The sequence below is a fragment of the Miscanthus floridulus genome, chromosome 2 (assembly GCF_019320115.1).
Source record: "Miscanthus floridulus cultivar M001 chromosome 2, ASM1932011v1, whole genome shotgun sequence".
Lineage (NCBI taxonomy): Eukaryota > Viridiplantae > Streptophyta > Magnoliopsida > Poales > Poaceae > Miscanthus > Miscanthus floridulus.
The window spans coordinates 156,894,366-156,911,341 of NC_089581.1; the positions used below are offsets into that span (position 1 = coordinate 156,894,366).

A 16,976-nucleotide genomic window follows, 5' to 3' on the forward strand; every position below is an offset into this window, starting at 1 on the left:
ATTCCGAATTTTTTTTGGTTTAGTGGTCCGATGTACGTGAGTTGTTTCAGTCATTTTTCAAAGAGACAAGGTCCAATTTTTTTGACTTGGCACAGACCGTACCACTGCCCCTACCATTCAAATTTACAGTTGCTTCAAGTTTGCTGAAATCATCTTGTTCGTGCAATGGAGTGGGAGTTATGTCCTGCAGAATGTCTGGATAAATATCTCTCGATATCCACTACAGCTGCCATGGATTTCGTCATTTAGAGAAAAAAAACAACAACTGCCATGGAATTGCAGCTCCCGATTTCCAGCGAATCTCATGTGGCACATCCGCACATGTTTGACAAGAAGACGAACAGGAAGATGACAGAACAAAACAGCAAAGCTCGTTCATGGCAACAATAAACAAGTGACGCTACCTCACCAGATGATGCATGCCCCCATATCCATTTGACATGTATATGACATATCAAATGTGGCAGTTGGATCATCTATGTAAGCGATGAGAATATCATAAGAACCCCCTCCCCACCCCAAAGAAGATCCAGAGCCGCTTGGATTATAAAAAGATCAGAGGGCGCGTTGTGCTGCAGAAACATCCGGCCACCATCTCAGAGACAGACATGCGGTGCACAAGCATCAGACTGGGATACCAATATACCGTATCACCGTGGCACCCACAGCCACAGCACTCACTCCTTGTTGCTCCAGGATCATGGCCTACCTGGCTTTGCGCCAACTACCAGAATAATTTGCCGGGTATAATTTGCCCCAGGATCCTCAATTCCTCATGCCGAATAAAAGATCGAGTATCCTGTTTGTTGCATTGGAATCCAAATGATAGCACCATCATGCCTCCGCCAGTCTAAACCGTTTTGGAACCGAAGAACTACAGGTTACATACATAAATGCAAGACTAGCTTATCAGCTAGTAGATGCTAATCATGCAGGTCAGGTCTAATCATGCACTGGTGAACAAAGTGCTGAATTGGCCATTTGGTCTCTATATCCTCACCAAATACCCCAACAAACCTCTCTGAGAAAATGCAACCCCCCAACAAACTTTAACTAACGCCTAGGTACATGTAAACTACTGCTCTCCCTCCTCCTCTGTTTGTTTTCCTTGCTGGCGTACCAATGCACGATACAAAGAAACAAAGTCAAACCATCCCCTCCTCAACCCAACCACCATGACAGCAAACCATGAACTCCATATGCCCAAAGCACCCCTACCCCCCCAGTTAATCATTGCCAATGCCATCAGTCATCCAAGGCACATCTTTCCTGGGTACCTTTGCTTTGATTAGTACACAATGTTTGAAAACTTCACGTTAAAGGGCATGCTTGGCAAGTTCCTTCAATGTTGCCAGTTAAACCTTCCCTATCCAGTTCCAAACTTTGCAACCCCCTCCCTCCTGCTACAAGCAACAGCAGCAGCACACCAGCCTCCAAGAAGAGGAACAAGGAGGAGGAAGGTGAGGAGTTGCCTCCGAAAGCAAGCCATCACTGGCTACCAAATGCAGGCATGCATATAGCGAACAGGACAAGAAGAAGCAGAAGCAGAGGAGGAAGAAGAACAAGTAGGAGCAGAGCTGAAGGACACCAAGAAACCGGTTGCGCGCTGCCACCATGTCCTATGATCAGATGCTCTCGCCGCTTTTCAGTGCCCGGCGATCGGCGTGGAGAGCGGCTCAGCACGGCGGCGGCGGCGACGCAGTGACGAGGCAGATACTCAAGTGCACGAGGTGGCAGCTCGAGGAGACCACCGACTTCGTCACCTGCCCCTACCACTACTACTGCGACAGCTCCTACCCGGGGGACTACTCCGCCGCCGTCGGCGTGCTCGTCGCGGCCTTCGCCGCGTACTGCTTCCTCTCTACTCTCGCGTTCACCGTCCTCGACCTCGTCCGGGGCAACGGTAGTAGCTCGCCGGCGGCCGGCGTCAGGGGCATCAAGAGGAAGTACCTGCTCCCCTCAGGCCCGTTCCTGCTCCCCCTGGTGCTGCTCGCGCTCGCCAGGGGGCAGCGGGTCAACGCCGTGTTCCCGCTCGCGCAGCTCGGCCCGGCATTGCTCCTGCTGCTCCAGGCCTCGGCGCTGGCGTTCCGGAACGAGGCCGACGGCGACATCCGGTACGCGGTGCTGGAGGCGTCCACGGTGTCCGGCGTGCTGCACGCCAGCCTGTACCTGGACGCCGTCGTGCTGCCGTACTACACGGGGCTGGAGGCGCTCCGGTGGTCCCGCTTCTCCGGGGAGTGCGCGTCGTGCCTGTGCCGGATGGAGCCCCTGGTCGTGGGCGGCACGGCGGTGCAGTACCGGGGCCTGTCCAAGACGGCGCTGGCGATCATCTTCGCGCTGTGCTCGCGGATGGTGTGCCGCATCTACGGCGAGGAGCGGCTCAGCGCGTGGACGCGGTCCGCATTGGAAGCCGTGGGCTGGGTGTTCGTGGCCGCCGATGCGGTGTACCTCGTCTGTTGGGTCGCCGCGGAGGGCGGCGGCGTCGGTGTGGCGGCCTACAGCCTGGTCGCCGGGCTGGTGTTCCTGAGCGTCTTCGGCAAGGTGTACCGGTTCTTGGCGTGGGTGGAGGCGAGGCAATCGCAGTGGAAATCCAGCCTCTGCCATAGCACTGTTTGATTGATGATGATACTCGTCAGAGCTAATTCTCGCAGAAAATGTGTAAAAAGAAAAGAAAGGAATTGTTGCTTAGTTCATCTTCTTCTTGCTGTACAATCTACAGTTCTACACGATGGTAAAAAAGGTGCGAATTTTTTTTGTTCATGTTACTTAGCTTATTTTGACGAAAAGCCATTCAGATTTTTGTTGATGAAGCTTCAGAGTTTGTTCCTTGCCCTTTTCTTTCGGCGTTTGAAATATGATTTTGATGACTCGTTCCTAATCCCGCTGACCAGAGTGCACATTCTGATCCTGAATCAGACAACTGTACTATAGTTACCTCGAGTTTCTTAATTCTCATGATTATATGAAGCTATGCACTATGCAATAGTTTCAGCGATTGGTAGCTGGAGATGGTTGGTATCAAAAGTTAGGAAAAGTGGATGGGACAAGCCAGCGGCAATAATGATGTGGTGGTTCAGGATTAATTCTCGCAGAAAATCTGTGAAAAGAAAGAAAGAAAGAAAGAAATTGTTGCTTAGTTCTTCTTTTTCTAGCTGTGCAATCTACACATAATGGTGAAAAGGTGCAGTTTTTTTTTGGTCAATGTTTAACTAGCCCAATTTTTCTGAAGCCATTCAGAATTTTTTTTTTCTGATGAAACTTAATTCAGAGCATCTTCTTTACCGTTTTCTTTTGAAAATTTTAACATGTTTTTAATGGCACCTTCCTAATCCTGCCGACGACAATGTACACGTTGTGATGTTCGGCTTTAAATCAGACAACCGTACCACAGTTAGTTTGAGTTTCTTAATTACCATGGTTATACGGAGCCACGGTAGGAGAATCTGCTGTTGGTAGCTGGAGATTGTTGGTATCGGAATTCAGAAAAAGTGAATGGGACAAACCAGCAGCAGGAATGTGGTGGTTCAGGACATGTGTTAGGATCAAGCAATGACCTCTCTGACAGTTTCTCTGTTCTTGGAGCTTCCTCTCTGACAGTTTCTCTGTTCTGGCATTCTATGGCCTTGTTTAGATGCCATCCAAATTTCAAGTTTTTTCACTCTCTCCATCACATCAATTTTTAGCCGCTTGTATGGAGTATTAAATGTAGGTAAAAAAATAACTAATTACACAGTTTAGTTGGAAATCACGAGATGAATCTTTTGAGCCTAGTTGGTCCACGATTGGACAATATTTACCAAATAAAACGAAAGTAGTACTATTTATCGGGTTTAAAAAAATTTGCAAAGTGAACAAGGCCTATGTCTCGGTCAGTTTGTGGAGCAGCGATTGGAGCATTCACCTGGCATCTCATCCGATGAGTATATAGGACCACGGAATACGGGCTGCACCTCTGCGTTCTCACTGCAGCCACTCTTTGCTTTCTCTGAAGATATGGAAGCGAAGTAGCAGCATCAGCATGTTTTTTTTTTTTTGAAAGAGCAGCATCAGCATGTGTGAAAATTCATCCGATTAGTCTAGAAACTCATAATAATATATGTACTAGGCACATTGACATTGCCATTTATTTATTTATTTTTTCAGAAGCAAAAGTGTTTGACTTGGCTTGGGCATGAGCATGATATCTGACCAGGCTTCTTTGTTGACTAGTAGATTTTCTCTCATTCCTCGTGCAAATCTGCAACGTCTGAAGGAAAAAGTCAGTCGCAAAAACCTAGCCTTTCCCCTCCTTCAGAAATCAGACTCCAGTCCTTCCTGCCAAGAGAGCCTCGAGTGATTAGGTGGTCTGCTGGCGAGGCCGGCAGCTCGTCAGAGTTGTTGCACAAATCATCGAGCCCGGCCTTCGTGCAGCCGAAGCAAAGCTTGGGTACAGTACTGGATACTGAATAGCAGCATTTCGTCACTTTCAGATCAGGTTCAAGCGTGTAGGACGGCTCATGTGTGCTACATCCTTGTCTGCCTGCCAACACTCGCTGGATTTCATCAGCTAGCGGTAGCGCCATGTGCATCTAAAGTGATGTGTGTTTTAGTGTAACTCAAGGCGCCTAATCCTCACTGTCAATCAAAGGAGAAAAAGGAAAAAAAAAAGATTCCATGGTTTTGCATGTGTCCAAAGGGGGTTTTCGGTGATTGGTTTTAATCACCGGAAAAGGGCTCCATTGATGGTGAGTGAGGTGTGACAATTTGATAGTACTGTTTCGGTTGCTGGTGCAGTGTCCTTTCCATGAACTTTGATGGTTTATGAACTAGGGACTCTACGCTCAATCTATCAAGATCTCGTGGTGCGGGTTCAGATGCGATGTACAGTACAGAAAGAAAATAATGATCGATAGCTTCTCATGGCTACGAGCATTTTTACGGAGTTGCGATGAAGCTAGACAGTACTCCACTCAGGTTTTTACGGTGTGGTGCCACAGATGAACGTATTACTTGCTTTTGGTGACACTTAACCTTCCTTGGCGTAAAGCAAGAGGAGGTAAAAAGATCGTTAGCACCTATCTATCACTTTGATTCTGTCCTTATTTCTTTATTAATAACTTTTCTGACTTGAGTGCACGCCAACGCCATAGCCTGTAGCCCGTAGCAGTTAGGCCAAGTTGTAATCGTACCCTTTATTACTGATTGCGTGCACATAACTTTGTGCCCCGAGCAGATCGCACATTCATCTACTGCGGGCCGGTCCGCCAGAAAACGGAAGCCTGAAACAACACACTTCAGATGGGCCGGCCAGGTACCTCAACCGGTTTGCCTACACTAGTAGACCTCAGAACCCGCGGCCGTCACGCATCAGCGTCAGACACACGCAGCGGTCCCCACGCAGCGCACCTTTTCTTCCCCGCCGAACCCGAACAGCAGCATCGGATCGATGGAGGGCTGGGACAAGGGGACCAAGAGCACGGTGGGCGAGATCCCGCTGCTGTCGACGCGCGCGGGCCCGCGGGACGGCGAGGCGTGGCGGCAGCGGCTCAAGGAGGAGTACCGCGCGCTCATCGCCTACACGTCGGTGAACAAGGCCAAGGACAACGACTGGTTCCGCATCGCCGCCGCCAACCCGGAGGGCACCCGCTGGGAGGGAACCTGCTGGTACGTCCACAACCTCCGCCGCTATGAGTTCCCGCTCCAGTTCGACATCCCCGTCGCCTACCCCCAGGTCGCCCCCGAGATCGAGCTCCCCACCCTCGACGGCAAGACACACAAGGTACCTAACTTACTAAATGATTACTGCGATACTGTCTGTATGCTTGCTTAATTTGCTGGAATTGGCCGAGGGTTCTTGACTTGCGCTGTGATGGCTGGTTGGCAGATGTACCGGGGTGGGAAGATCTGCCTCACCGTGCACTTCAAGCCGCTGTGGGCCAAGAACTGCCCGAGGTTCAGTATCGCGCACGCGCTGTGCCTCGGCCTCGCGCCGTGGCTCGCGGCGGAGGTCCCGATTCTGGTCGACTCGGGCATGGTGAAGCACAAGGATGACGAGGCGGCTCCGACTGAGGCATCTGCCTCTGCTGCTCCTCCTTCCTAGTTGCAACTTGCAACAGCTAAGGGGGATATCGGAAATCAACTCGGTGGTAATTGGTGAACCGCCAAATAAAGAGAAATACTTGCGAATCTAAACATCATATGAAACATGTCCCATACCTGCTGATTGCTGACTGTGTGTACTAGTTTCCCATCCAACTTTCTGAATTGTGTTGCAGGTTTTTATGGTACACCTGACTGATACCATCTGAGGAAACAGAATTGCTTAATAAAACTAGTGCAGATATTCTGATTGGTCGGTTATCGAATGTGTTCATCAATTACAAGTTTTTATTCATTTTGGCATAGAAAATTCTGTTTTTGGTTTGTCACAATGCTTGGTTGCCTTTGAGATTTGCACTGTATCATGCTGAAATTTTATACAAGAACTGTTCTCTAGACCAATTCTGGTTCATGCAAGTGACTTTGGATGTTTGAGGCTGTTCAAGTCATATGGATATGACTGAGTTGGAATAGTGAAGCACAAGGAGGCCAAGTGGCCCCAATCATATCTGGCCCTGCTGATGTTTCATAGTTACAACAGGATTTGGTTGTTGCCCAGTCAATTAACGGATTAAAAATCCACCTCAGATCATCAGTTGTGGTTTTGGCTGTGGCCTAACAAGAGCAATACTTTAATGTCTAAAGTTTTCCATATCTGCTGGTTACATGAATATGATTTGGTACGCGTTGATGTACTATTTTTGTGCCCAACCTTTTGCATTGCAAAACTAAGTTATTATATGCATGGATAATTCCTGAAGTGTAGTTGAGGTGGTTTGTTGATTTAAGAAGATTTTGGGCAATCTCGTTGTATTATTGTATTCTTTTAAAGTTTGAGCGCAGGTGTCTCTTAATTTAAGAAGGTTTTGTGCAGCCTCCTTTTATTAATGCACACTTTTTTAGTTTGAGTGTAGCTGTCTGTGGTGAATATTTCTACGAGTGCTATTTTGAACCTAGCTCTAGCTTATGGCATTATTTGCTCTACTTTCTCATAAGTTCTAAATTGCTTTGTCTTTTTAGAATATTAATTAATTGACCTGACGGTGCTTCGATGCATCACCTTGTTCAGGGAATAGACTTGGGTGTTCAGGGCAGTTGCTATCAAATCATAGATATCTGTGCTTAGTGATTTTTTCCCCGAAGAATCATACAGTTCATTTAGCGATACAGTTTTCCTATGGCAAACATGGATATTTTGTAGTAGGCCAAATGTTCTGCATGGTCTGAGTTCGCTGGTTATAAATCATCAAATAAAGGAACAATGGGCAAAAGCTTGTTTTGCTGCACGCATACATGTTGATGGCTCATGCCCTAAATTGCTAGCTTATTGGACAAGCGTTCCATGATAACTCTAGATATGGATATACAGTGTACTAGCAGGAACCCCGCGCAGTTGCGCGGGCTAGTAGCATGAGCAGGCACCGGTAAGGTGGTAACGTAGAAAACTGTTGTAAATTTTGCAAACAATGCAAATCACGTAGTGGAGAATAAACACTCAGTAACAAATGGGCAACAATAATCAGGGCATACATATATGCCCTGTTCGTTTGGCTGATAAGCCATGACTGAAAGTACCGTTGGCTGATTTGTTATAAGAAAAAATACTATTTATTGGCTGAAAAAGTATGGCTTATAAGCCAAACGAACATGGCGATGAAAACAGTAAACAGGCAGGCAATAATACGAGGTCAAAGAATCTATGAATTATAACTTAAAACTTTTAATATTTTTCATTAACAACTCTCAAGGCCTTTTGCAAAGCATTAGACACAGATGATGGTTTTCGTCATATAAGATAGCACACTATTGTTAGTAAATAAAGTAATTAAAAATAAGCATGTAGCTTACTTCAACATCGCTTCATCCTGAATTGTCATGACGTAATCACACAGTAACTTAGTCATCTCTTCCTTGTTCATTGGCATATCTTTCGTGACCTCAAATGCCAAAAACTCATCAGGGTCTTGATTGGCATGGACTTGTGAGGAGTTATTCTGAGTTTGTATGTGTTGAGGGGTGCCCGTTTGAACCACTAAGCATTCAGTCTCCTCAGAATGTTTTCTCTTTTTCGTGGACGCTTGATCAGCCATCTTTGGATTCTCTATTATGGCACAGTCGTTTGGGCTTCCAATATTTTCATCCCTATCAAGATATAGAGCACCCTTTCATTTATTTAACTCTGGCGATAGCAAGATCGCCGCAAGCTTCAATCTAAATTCTTTCATATCATCCTGCACGATAGTATGAACTTAGTTAATTATTAAGTAAAAACCCACAGCTAGTGCACACTCATGACTTGTGGTAAGACGCAAAGTTTACCTGATTGAACTCGTCTGACAAATTGTTCCTGGTCCAATACTCCATAAAGGTTATTAAGAATAAACCGCATGAAAAACTACATACAATATTAATAGAGGTTCAGACACACATTAGATAAAAAGGCAAAGACACACAAAATTCAACCTATATGACGCCATTATTTCTGACATACCCATCTTTTTGTAATAATTTGCTGTGGAAAATCTCCCTTACCGGCCAGGTATCAACCTCAACATCTGACCACTTGTGCTCTTTCGGGCCTGTCTCCTCCAATATGAAATCTATCTGTTTCCGCAATCCATCTCGCTATTTGTTCATAGAAGAATGAATCAATCAGCATTTCTAAAATATAAAATGTGTACAAATAGCTATGCTAGAAAACATCGATAATTTTATTGAGGTCAGCACGTCCGAACATCTCGCCCAAAGAGTCTAGCACCTGGACCTCACGTTTGTCAGCGTTTATAACAGCAAGGTACCAATGTGTATGTGTAACATTTATTGGAAGGAACACCTATCAAAACAAATAATAAACATTTTGTCAGGCATCAAAATTGATAATGAAAGACCAATAGATCGTTTAAAAAAATTGCTACCATGTCATGGTTCAAGTAAGCTAGCACCCTTTGAACTAAACTAGGACGCTGTGAAGTACCACAGTTAGGGTAATTAGCTTCAATGGTCTCATCCTTTTCTCCCTCCCGCTCCATGATTGCAGCTAAGCACACAGTTTCAAGATAGACTGTACGTCCTGGCCTCTTTTTCAAACCCTCCTGGGCCTTCAACAGGTCAATATAAGCATCTATGACCTGCATACAATTCGCCATTAGAGAGAAAGGACATTGAAGTTGTCAATGTTTGATTGAGTATTATGACTTGCATCTGTTACCTAGTCTGACAAGTATTCATATGGCTAAAAAAGACATTCCATGTGGTTTCTCGATACCGGAACATCATCTATGAGCACAAGCTCCTCCTTCCTAGGTGAAGATGGATTTTTTTGATAGATTCAATTATGGCTCTATCAGTTTCGGTACAAACATAATATGAAAAAGAGGATTAAAGTATACAACAGTAGTTAGGAGTTTTTCTAGTTTAATCCATCAAAGAGAAAATATCAATACCTTCTAGGGCAACCGGTGATGACATAGATTTTTTGGGTTTATTTTGTACGATTATGATTTCCAGAAGTCCTTCTCCCGTCGGATCTACCCGAGAAGTTGATAGGGCATTTTCATCATGGGCCGTGCTAAAGCCCTGGTCATCTGGTAGAGCTCCGTGGGTAACTTCTGTACTCATGCTTTCTTGCAACCATCCAGAATCATCCATAGGCTCACTGGAATTTTCTGTTTGTACAATATCTTCTAAGGGGTCTCCGTTTTCCTTCAAAACCTTTGCATCTGAACTATCCATCGAGACATAAAAGACGAACATATTAATTTTTTGAAATAATTAAGGTATATCAAACATGGATGCCATTAATTCAGAATTGAAATGATATATAGGTATATAAAATTGTATTGTCTTTGTTCTACTTTGTTTTCTAAAAAAGTATTATATACTCTCTGTCGGGTTCATAAGCCCGGAGTCCCTAATGGGCCCGCTTCCCAGCAAAAGCTCAGGCTAGCAGACGGCATTATAAATGACGTGCAACTCCTGGGACGGCCCAGATACCTAACGACATGCCAGAAGAGCAATCTAGTCTCCGACTAGAAGGCCTGGCCAAGAAGGAGACGACACTCGCTTCCGACTCCGACCTGCTTTTCCGACCGGAAGGCCTGACCAAGGAGAGGATGACGCTCGCTTCCGACTCCGACCTACTTCTCCGACCAGAAGGCCTGGCCAAGGAGGGGACGATGCTCGCTTCCGACTCTTACCCGCTTCTCTGATCGAAAGGCCTGGCCAAGGAAGGGACGACGCTCGCTTCTGACTTCGACCCGCTTCTCCGATCGGAAATTAACTGAACCTTTGCTTATGGCTCTTCTCTGACTGGCGTGGTTGGAGCCAACTGGGAACGACCGGCCGGGGACACCCGCTCGATGAGGACCCAAGAAATCAGGCAGAGCAGATAAGGTAAGGTGCTCAAGTCAACCGCAATACAGAGGACCGTACCCTGCACACCTGCAGGACAGCACTGTCAGGTCATGTTAGAAGGGTACTTTATAACCTTCTAGACATGTCAGAACACGAACAGTGTTGTGGGCGCCAATATTTGTCCTATAGTATAGTAGCGCCGACATTTGCCATACTAGACGAACAACATATGTCAGAACACGATTGACACGTTTTCATGCCGACAGACGGTGTGGGCAACAAGACCACTCTCTCTCTCTCACTTGTAAGACCATCCCCTTCACCTATAAAAGGTGATGCGCTCTCTCCCGAAAAGGACGAATCACTCTAACTCTCTCTCTGCTAGCTTTAGACATTTTGAGCACTCGAACAGCTCCACGACTCTAGAACTCTAAAGCTACACAGAGCATACGTTCCAATACTCAGCGCACGTAGGAGCTCCTGTCACTCTTGGCCCTTCGGTCCAGAGTCTGACCAGACCTCTAACACCCCCATCTTATTCCCACTCGTTTGTAACCCCACAGCAAACTTTGAGCACCTGGGCTCAGGAATAAAGTCACCGACCGACTGAAACTAGACGTAGGGCACGTTGCCTGAACCAGTATAAACCCTGTGTCATTGAGAGCTAGGCCACATCCGATCACAACGTATGGTAAGACTACAAATATTCACTTATTGGTCACTTTTTGCATCGATAGTTGGCGCCGTCCATGGAGAAGACGCCGTACGTTCATGCTTTTGGTCATCGGATGGCCCACCTTTCCGCCATCTTCGTCATGACAGGTTCAAGCGATATGACTCGCTTCGGCTCGCTGGAGTTTCCCACGCTCCCACCTGTTGGGATGTGGGTTTGTCCCGTCTTCGAGCCGTCCCAGACCTTCCTCTTCGGAAGCATGGACTTCGTCGCCGACCAGCTCAGCATGCTTTGCCTTCGTGAGGAGGCACTTGTCCCAGCGCCCGTTGAAGGAGGAGTGTCCTCCGTCGGCTCCAGGCCACCCAGCGACCTCAACGACAAGACGCCTGCGCTTCGCTCTGAGCCCACGCTAGGCTTAAACCCCACTATGAGTAACGTGCATATTAGTCTTAACTCACTATTTAATATCTTCCACCGACTCTCTAGAGGGACCCTGTTGTCCCCACCACGACCGCCATGCAATCGGTTCTCCTATGGCCTCACATCCCCCGTGGACGCACACGCACGGGGGTCTGAAAGATGCGGATGCCACCCCATCTCACATCTGAATTCATGGGGATGGTGGGCTACGCTCCCGCATCTTTCCATGACCTCATGGATGATGAGGTTAAAAGCGACGGCTCCAGTATCGACGACATCATGGCACCTAGCCACCCTCTGTCCTAGGAGTGCGCTATGGCGGATGCTCCAGGACAGTCGCCGGTGGTAGCAGAGTCTCACACCCCTCTAGACCCTCGCGTGGAGGCCCTCACTCGTGCGTAGGAGCATGGTGAGGAGCTACGACAAAGACGATTGAGCCATCTACCACTTGTGTTGGCGCGCTCGGCGCAGCACGTTGCGCCACATGCACGTAACAAGGTGAGCGGCGCCCGAGGTCACGCCCGTCAGGTCCAGCGTAACATCAGGGACGGGGAAACGATCCCCCACAGTTCGCTCGGGCTGGCCAGAACATCATCGCTGCGGCGATGCTTCTACGTGGCCTTCTAGAGCCTGTGGAACTTCAGGAGCAGGCGATCTACTGGAACCTCCGGGCGCTATTGGAAACCGCCACCATTCAGCAGGCGGAGAGCTCCGTATCGTGACATCGACTCGTGGCCTCTCTCCCCACCGGGGGAATGGGGGTGCACCAGTTGAATCGCTCCATCTGCTCACCACTACAGTCGTCGGTCATGGAACAGGAGGACACAGCTGCACCACGGTCTAACCCAACGCCCGCTCCACACCGACCACCTATGCGCAAAGGCCTCGAACCAAACCAAGACGCTCGCAGCGTCATCAACAATTGATGTCAGGCCTAACATGATGATGACGTCCATTGAGGGGCGATGAGAGTAGGCGGCACGGGCCCCAGCCAGACCATCGAGGGGAGCGGGGAAACACACCCCAGGCATGGTCGCCGACCGAATGACCGGAGTCCCAGCCCAGACGGCCCGGGACAATGGTCCTTTGGCTGTCGCGTCCAAAAAGCACCGTTCCCACAACACTTCTGACCACCTACCAACATCGTCAAATACACCGGGGAAATAAATCCCGGTATATGGCTCGAAGACTTTTGGCTCGCCTGCCGAGCTGGAGGGGTGGATGATGACCACTTCATCATTCAATACCTCCCCATCTGCATGGGGGAGCATGTTCGAGCATGGCTCAAATTCCTCCCGCCTGACAGCATCCGCGACTGTGCGGATCTCAAGAGAATCTTCATCGGGAATTTTCAGGGGACATATGTCCGTTCTAGGAATTCCTGGGACCTCAAGAGCTGCTAGCAGGAGCCCAACAAGTCTCTACGAGAATACATCCATAGGTTCTCAAAACGAAGCAACTCCCTCCCTGATGTTGTTGATGTGGACGTCATCAGCGTGTTCCTCTCTGGGACAACCTGTGAGTCCTTGATCCCCAAGCTTGGCTGTCTGAAGCCCCGTACCACCCGCGACCTGCTCGACATCGCCATGAACCATGCCTCTGGTGAGGAGGTGATCGGAGAGGTCTTTAGTGGAGGTCGGGACACGGGCAAGGACAAGTGCAAGGACCAAGACGAGGGCCCCTCCACGCAAAGGGGCAAAAAGAACAAGATGGATTGACGCTGACTGGCCAACTCCACTTTGGTCACCGTGGCCGACCGCGTGGGCACGCAGCCCCAGCAGGGCTAGCCCAACCACTTCAACAAGCTCATGGAGAGTCCATGGAACCAACCATGCCTATCCCGTCAAGCATCTCTATAAGGACTGTGAACTCCTCAAGCTCTTTCTGCGACAGGCCAGCGGACCAAAAGAAGGAAAGGGCAAGGAGGCAGTGGCCAAGAAAGGAGGCATGGCGGGCAAGGATGGGGATAGCTTTCCCAACCCCGAGGAGTGCCTCATGATCTTTGGGGGATCTGATGCCATCTACTCCAAGCGCCAGCACAAAGTGCCCTACAGAGAGGCATGCGTCGCCGAAATGGCTGTCCCCTCCTTCCTTAGCTGGTCAGAATCTCCGATCACTTTTGATCAGAGGGACCATCCTTCCCACATCGCTAGACCGGGTTGCTACCCGCTCATCATCGACCCCATTGTCCACAAGAAGCGCCTCACCAAGGTGCTGATGGACAGAGGCAGCAGTCTCAACATCCTCTATGTCGACACCCTCGATGCCATGCGCATCCCCTAGTCGGAGCTCCGCCCAGTGAGCTCTCCCTTCCATGGCGTGATCCCAGGAACGTAGGCATACCCACTTAGGCAGATCGACCTACCCATCATGTTTGGCGACCGAGCCAACTTCTGCTCGGAGGTCCTCACCTTCGAGGTGGTGGACTTCCTAGGGTCCTACCACACCATCTTGGGGCGGCCATGCTACGCCAAGTTCATGGCGATCCCCAACTACACCTACCTCAAGTTGAAGATGCTAGGACCGAACGGCGTTATCACTGTGGGTAGCACATTTTCGCATGCCTACACATGCGACCACGAGCATTACGAGCTCACCACTGCCGTCATCAACTCAGCCGAGCTCCCTTGGCTCAAAGAATCATTGACCCTAGCAGTCCAAGACTACAACAAGCCAACCTTCTCGACTGCCATCCACACACTCAAGGAAACTAAGGTAGTGGGGATCGACCCCACCGACCCAACCAAGATGGTGAGGATCGGGACCCAGCTGCCGACCAAATAGGAATGCGAGCTCGCTGACTTTCTATGCGCTAATCATGATGTCTTCGCATGGAAACCTTCTGACATGCTAGGCATACCACAAGAGGTCACCGAGCATGCATTACGCCACGTCCTAGGCTCAATGCCCACCAAGCAATGTCTGTGTCACTTTAACGATGATAGGCATAGGGCCATAGGCGAGGAGGTCGCCAAACTCCTGGTAGCTGGATTCATCAAGGAGGTATACTACTCCGACTGGATTGCCAATCTCGTTCTTGTTAAAAAGAAGACTAGGAAATGGAGAATGTGCATTGATTATACTGGCCTCAACAAGGCATGCCCAAAGGACCATTTTCCTTTGCCACGCATAGACCAGATAGTCGACTCCACCTCAGGATGTGAAATCCTCTCCTTTTTGGATGCCTACTCAGGCTATCACCAGATTGCGATGAAAGAGTATGACCAGCTCGCAACCTCATTCATTACCCCATATGGTTTGTACTATTATGTAACCATGCCTTTCGGTCTGAAGAACACTGGCGCCACGTATCAACGATGCATGCAGCAATGCTTCACCGATCAAATCAACCCGCTCAGCCAGCCTGACCAAGTCGAGCGACCAAAACCAACAATCGCTGTCTATGTTGATGACATAGTGGTCAAAATAGCTCAAGCTTGCGACCTGATCATGAACTTGTCCACAACATTCATGAACCTTCGAAGGTTCAACATCAAATTGAATCCCGAAAAGTGTGTTTTTGGGGATCCAAAGGGGAAGCTGCTTAGATACATCATGTCCGAACGTGGTATCGAGGCCAACCCCAAAAAATCATGGCCATCTCCAACATTGGCCCTATAAGCAACATCAAGGGCGTACAAAGGCTCACTAGCTATTTGGCCGCCCTGAGCTAGTTCATCTCCTAGCTAGGCAAGTGGGGGATGCCTCTCTACAAGCTTCTCAAAAAGACAGAGGCATTCGTCTAGACTGAGGAAGCACAGCAGGCTTTGGAGAGCCTCAAAGCATCATGACATCGGCCCTAGTCCTCATCGCTCCCGAATAGGGAGAACCCCTCCTCCTCTATGTCATGGCAAGCAACCATGTGGTAAGCGCCGCCCTGGTTGTCGAAAGGGAGGAGTTAGGACACCAAGTTAAGGTCCAATGACCCATATACTTCATCGGGGAGGTACTCACCAATACCAAGGCTCGGTACCCCTAGGTGCAGAAACTTCTATACGCCATGCTGATGGCGACCCGGAAGCTCCTACACTACTTCACTGACCACGAAGTCTTGGTCGTCACTTCATACCCACTAGGAGACATCATCTGCAACCACGATGCCACGGGACGAATCTCCAAGTGGGCACTCGAGATGATGGGCCACGACATCAGGTATATCGCCCGCACCGCTATTAAGTCTCAGGCTCTCACGGACTTTGTCACCGAATGGATGGAGGTCTAGCTCCTGACCCTAGATGTCACCCACGAGTACTGGACGATGTACTTTGACAGGTCAGTGATGGCGCCTAGCTCGAGGGCTGGAGTGGTTCTGATCTCCTCAGATGGGAGTAGGCTCCGCTATGCAATTCGTCTCCACTTTTTGGCCTCAAACAACGCCACAAAATATGATGCCCTCATCAACGGACTACGCATCGCTATCGAGATCGGCACTACGCGGCTGTACGTCTATGGCGACTCGAAGTTGGTCGCTGACCAAGTCATGAAGGAGTCCTCTTGCAAAAGCCCCCCCATGGCAGCATACTGCTAGAAGGTGCACAAGCTCGAGGACAAATTCTAGGGGATCTAACTACATCATGTCCCCCGAAAGGACAATGATGTCTCTGATTTTCTTGCAAAATTGGCTGCCAGGCGGGTTCTGTCTCTAGATGGGGTCTTCATCAATGACCTTCATGAGCTGTCCGCCAACATCCTGGAAGGTCCGATCTAGACACACCCCAATGCCAACCTGGCACTTGGGGGCTCCGACCTCGGTGCCTCCATGACGACGTCACCCACCGATGTCGTCGTGGTAGCACTCGATCAAGCCGACTGCCGAGCGCCGCTACTCACCTACCTCCTCGAGGAGATTCTCCCACCCAAAAGGACTGAAGCACGACAGATCGCTCGACACGCCAAGATGTTCATCACTTTCGGTAATGAACTTTACAAAGCGAAGTCTATCAGGAATACTCATGAAGTGCATCCCTACCGACCAAGAGAAACAGCTCCTCCTCGAGGTCCATGCCAAAATCTGCGGACATCACTTGGCCCCGAGGTCATTGGTCGGAAAAGCCTTTCGCCAAGGTTTTTACTAGCCCACCGTGCTACGAGATGCAGAGGAGGTCATCCACAGGTGTGAGGGATGCCAGTTCTACACTCGACAAACTCATTTGCTGATACAGGAGCTTCAAACCATCCCCATCACCTGGCTGTTCGTGGTCTAGGGCCTCAACATGGTAGGACCCCTCAAAAAGGGCTCAGGCGGCTTCACTCACCTACTCGTAGCAGTGGACAAATTCACCAAGTGGCTAGAGGCGTAGTCTGTCACCAACATTCATTCGGAAGAGGCGGTCAAGTTCTTTCTTGACATCATCTACCATTTCGGTGTTCCTAACTGTATCATCACTAACCATGGAACTAACTTCACAGGGAAGAAGTTCCTGGACTTCTATGATGGATACGGCATCAAGAT

General features: G+C 48.9%; 2 protein-coding genes across 2 annotated transcripts; both read left to right on the forward strand.

The window, feature by feature from the left end:
• The first annotated feature begins 1,358 nt into the window (after positions 1–1,358).
• On the forward strand, positions 1,359–2,887 carry LOC136540246 (uncharacterized). Its single transcript, XM_066532249.1, has one exon. It carries the CDS (start codon positions 1,615–1,617, stop codon positions 2,614–2,616), a length of 1,002 nt encoding a protein of 333 aa, XP_066388346.1. The 5' UTR covers positions 1,359–1,614; the 3' UTR covers positions 2,617–2,887.
• Positions 2,888–5,329: 2,442 nt separating this feature from the next.
• Positions 5,330–6,339, forward strand: LOC136540247 (ubiquitin-fold modifier-conjugating enzyme 1-like). Its single transcript, XM_066532250.1, has 2 exons — positions 5,330–5,758; positions 5,864–6,339. The coding sequence occupies exons 1-2, from the start codon at positions 5,426–5,428 to the stop codon at positions 6,077–6,079; spliced, it is 549 nt and encodes a 182-aa protein (XP_066388347.1). The 5' UTR covers positions 5,330–5,425; the 3' UTR covers positions 6,080–6,339.
• The last annotated feature ends 10,637 nt before the right edge of the window (positions 6,340–16,976 follow it).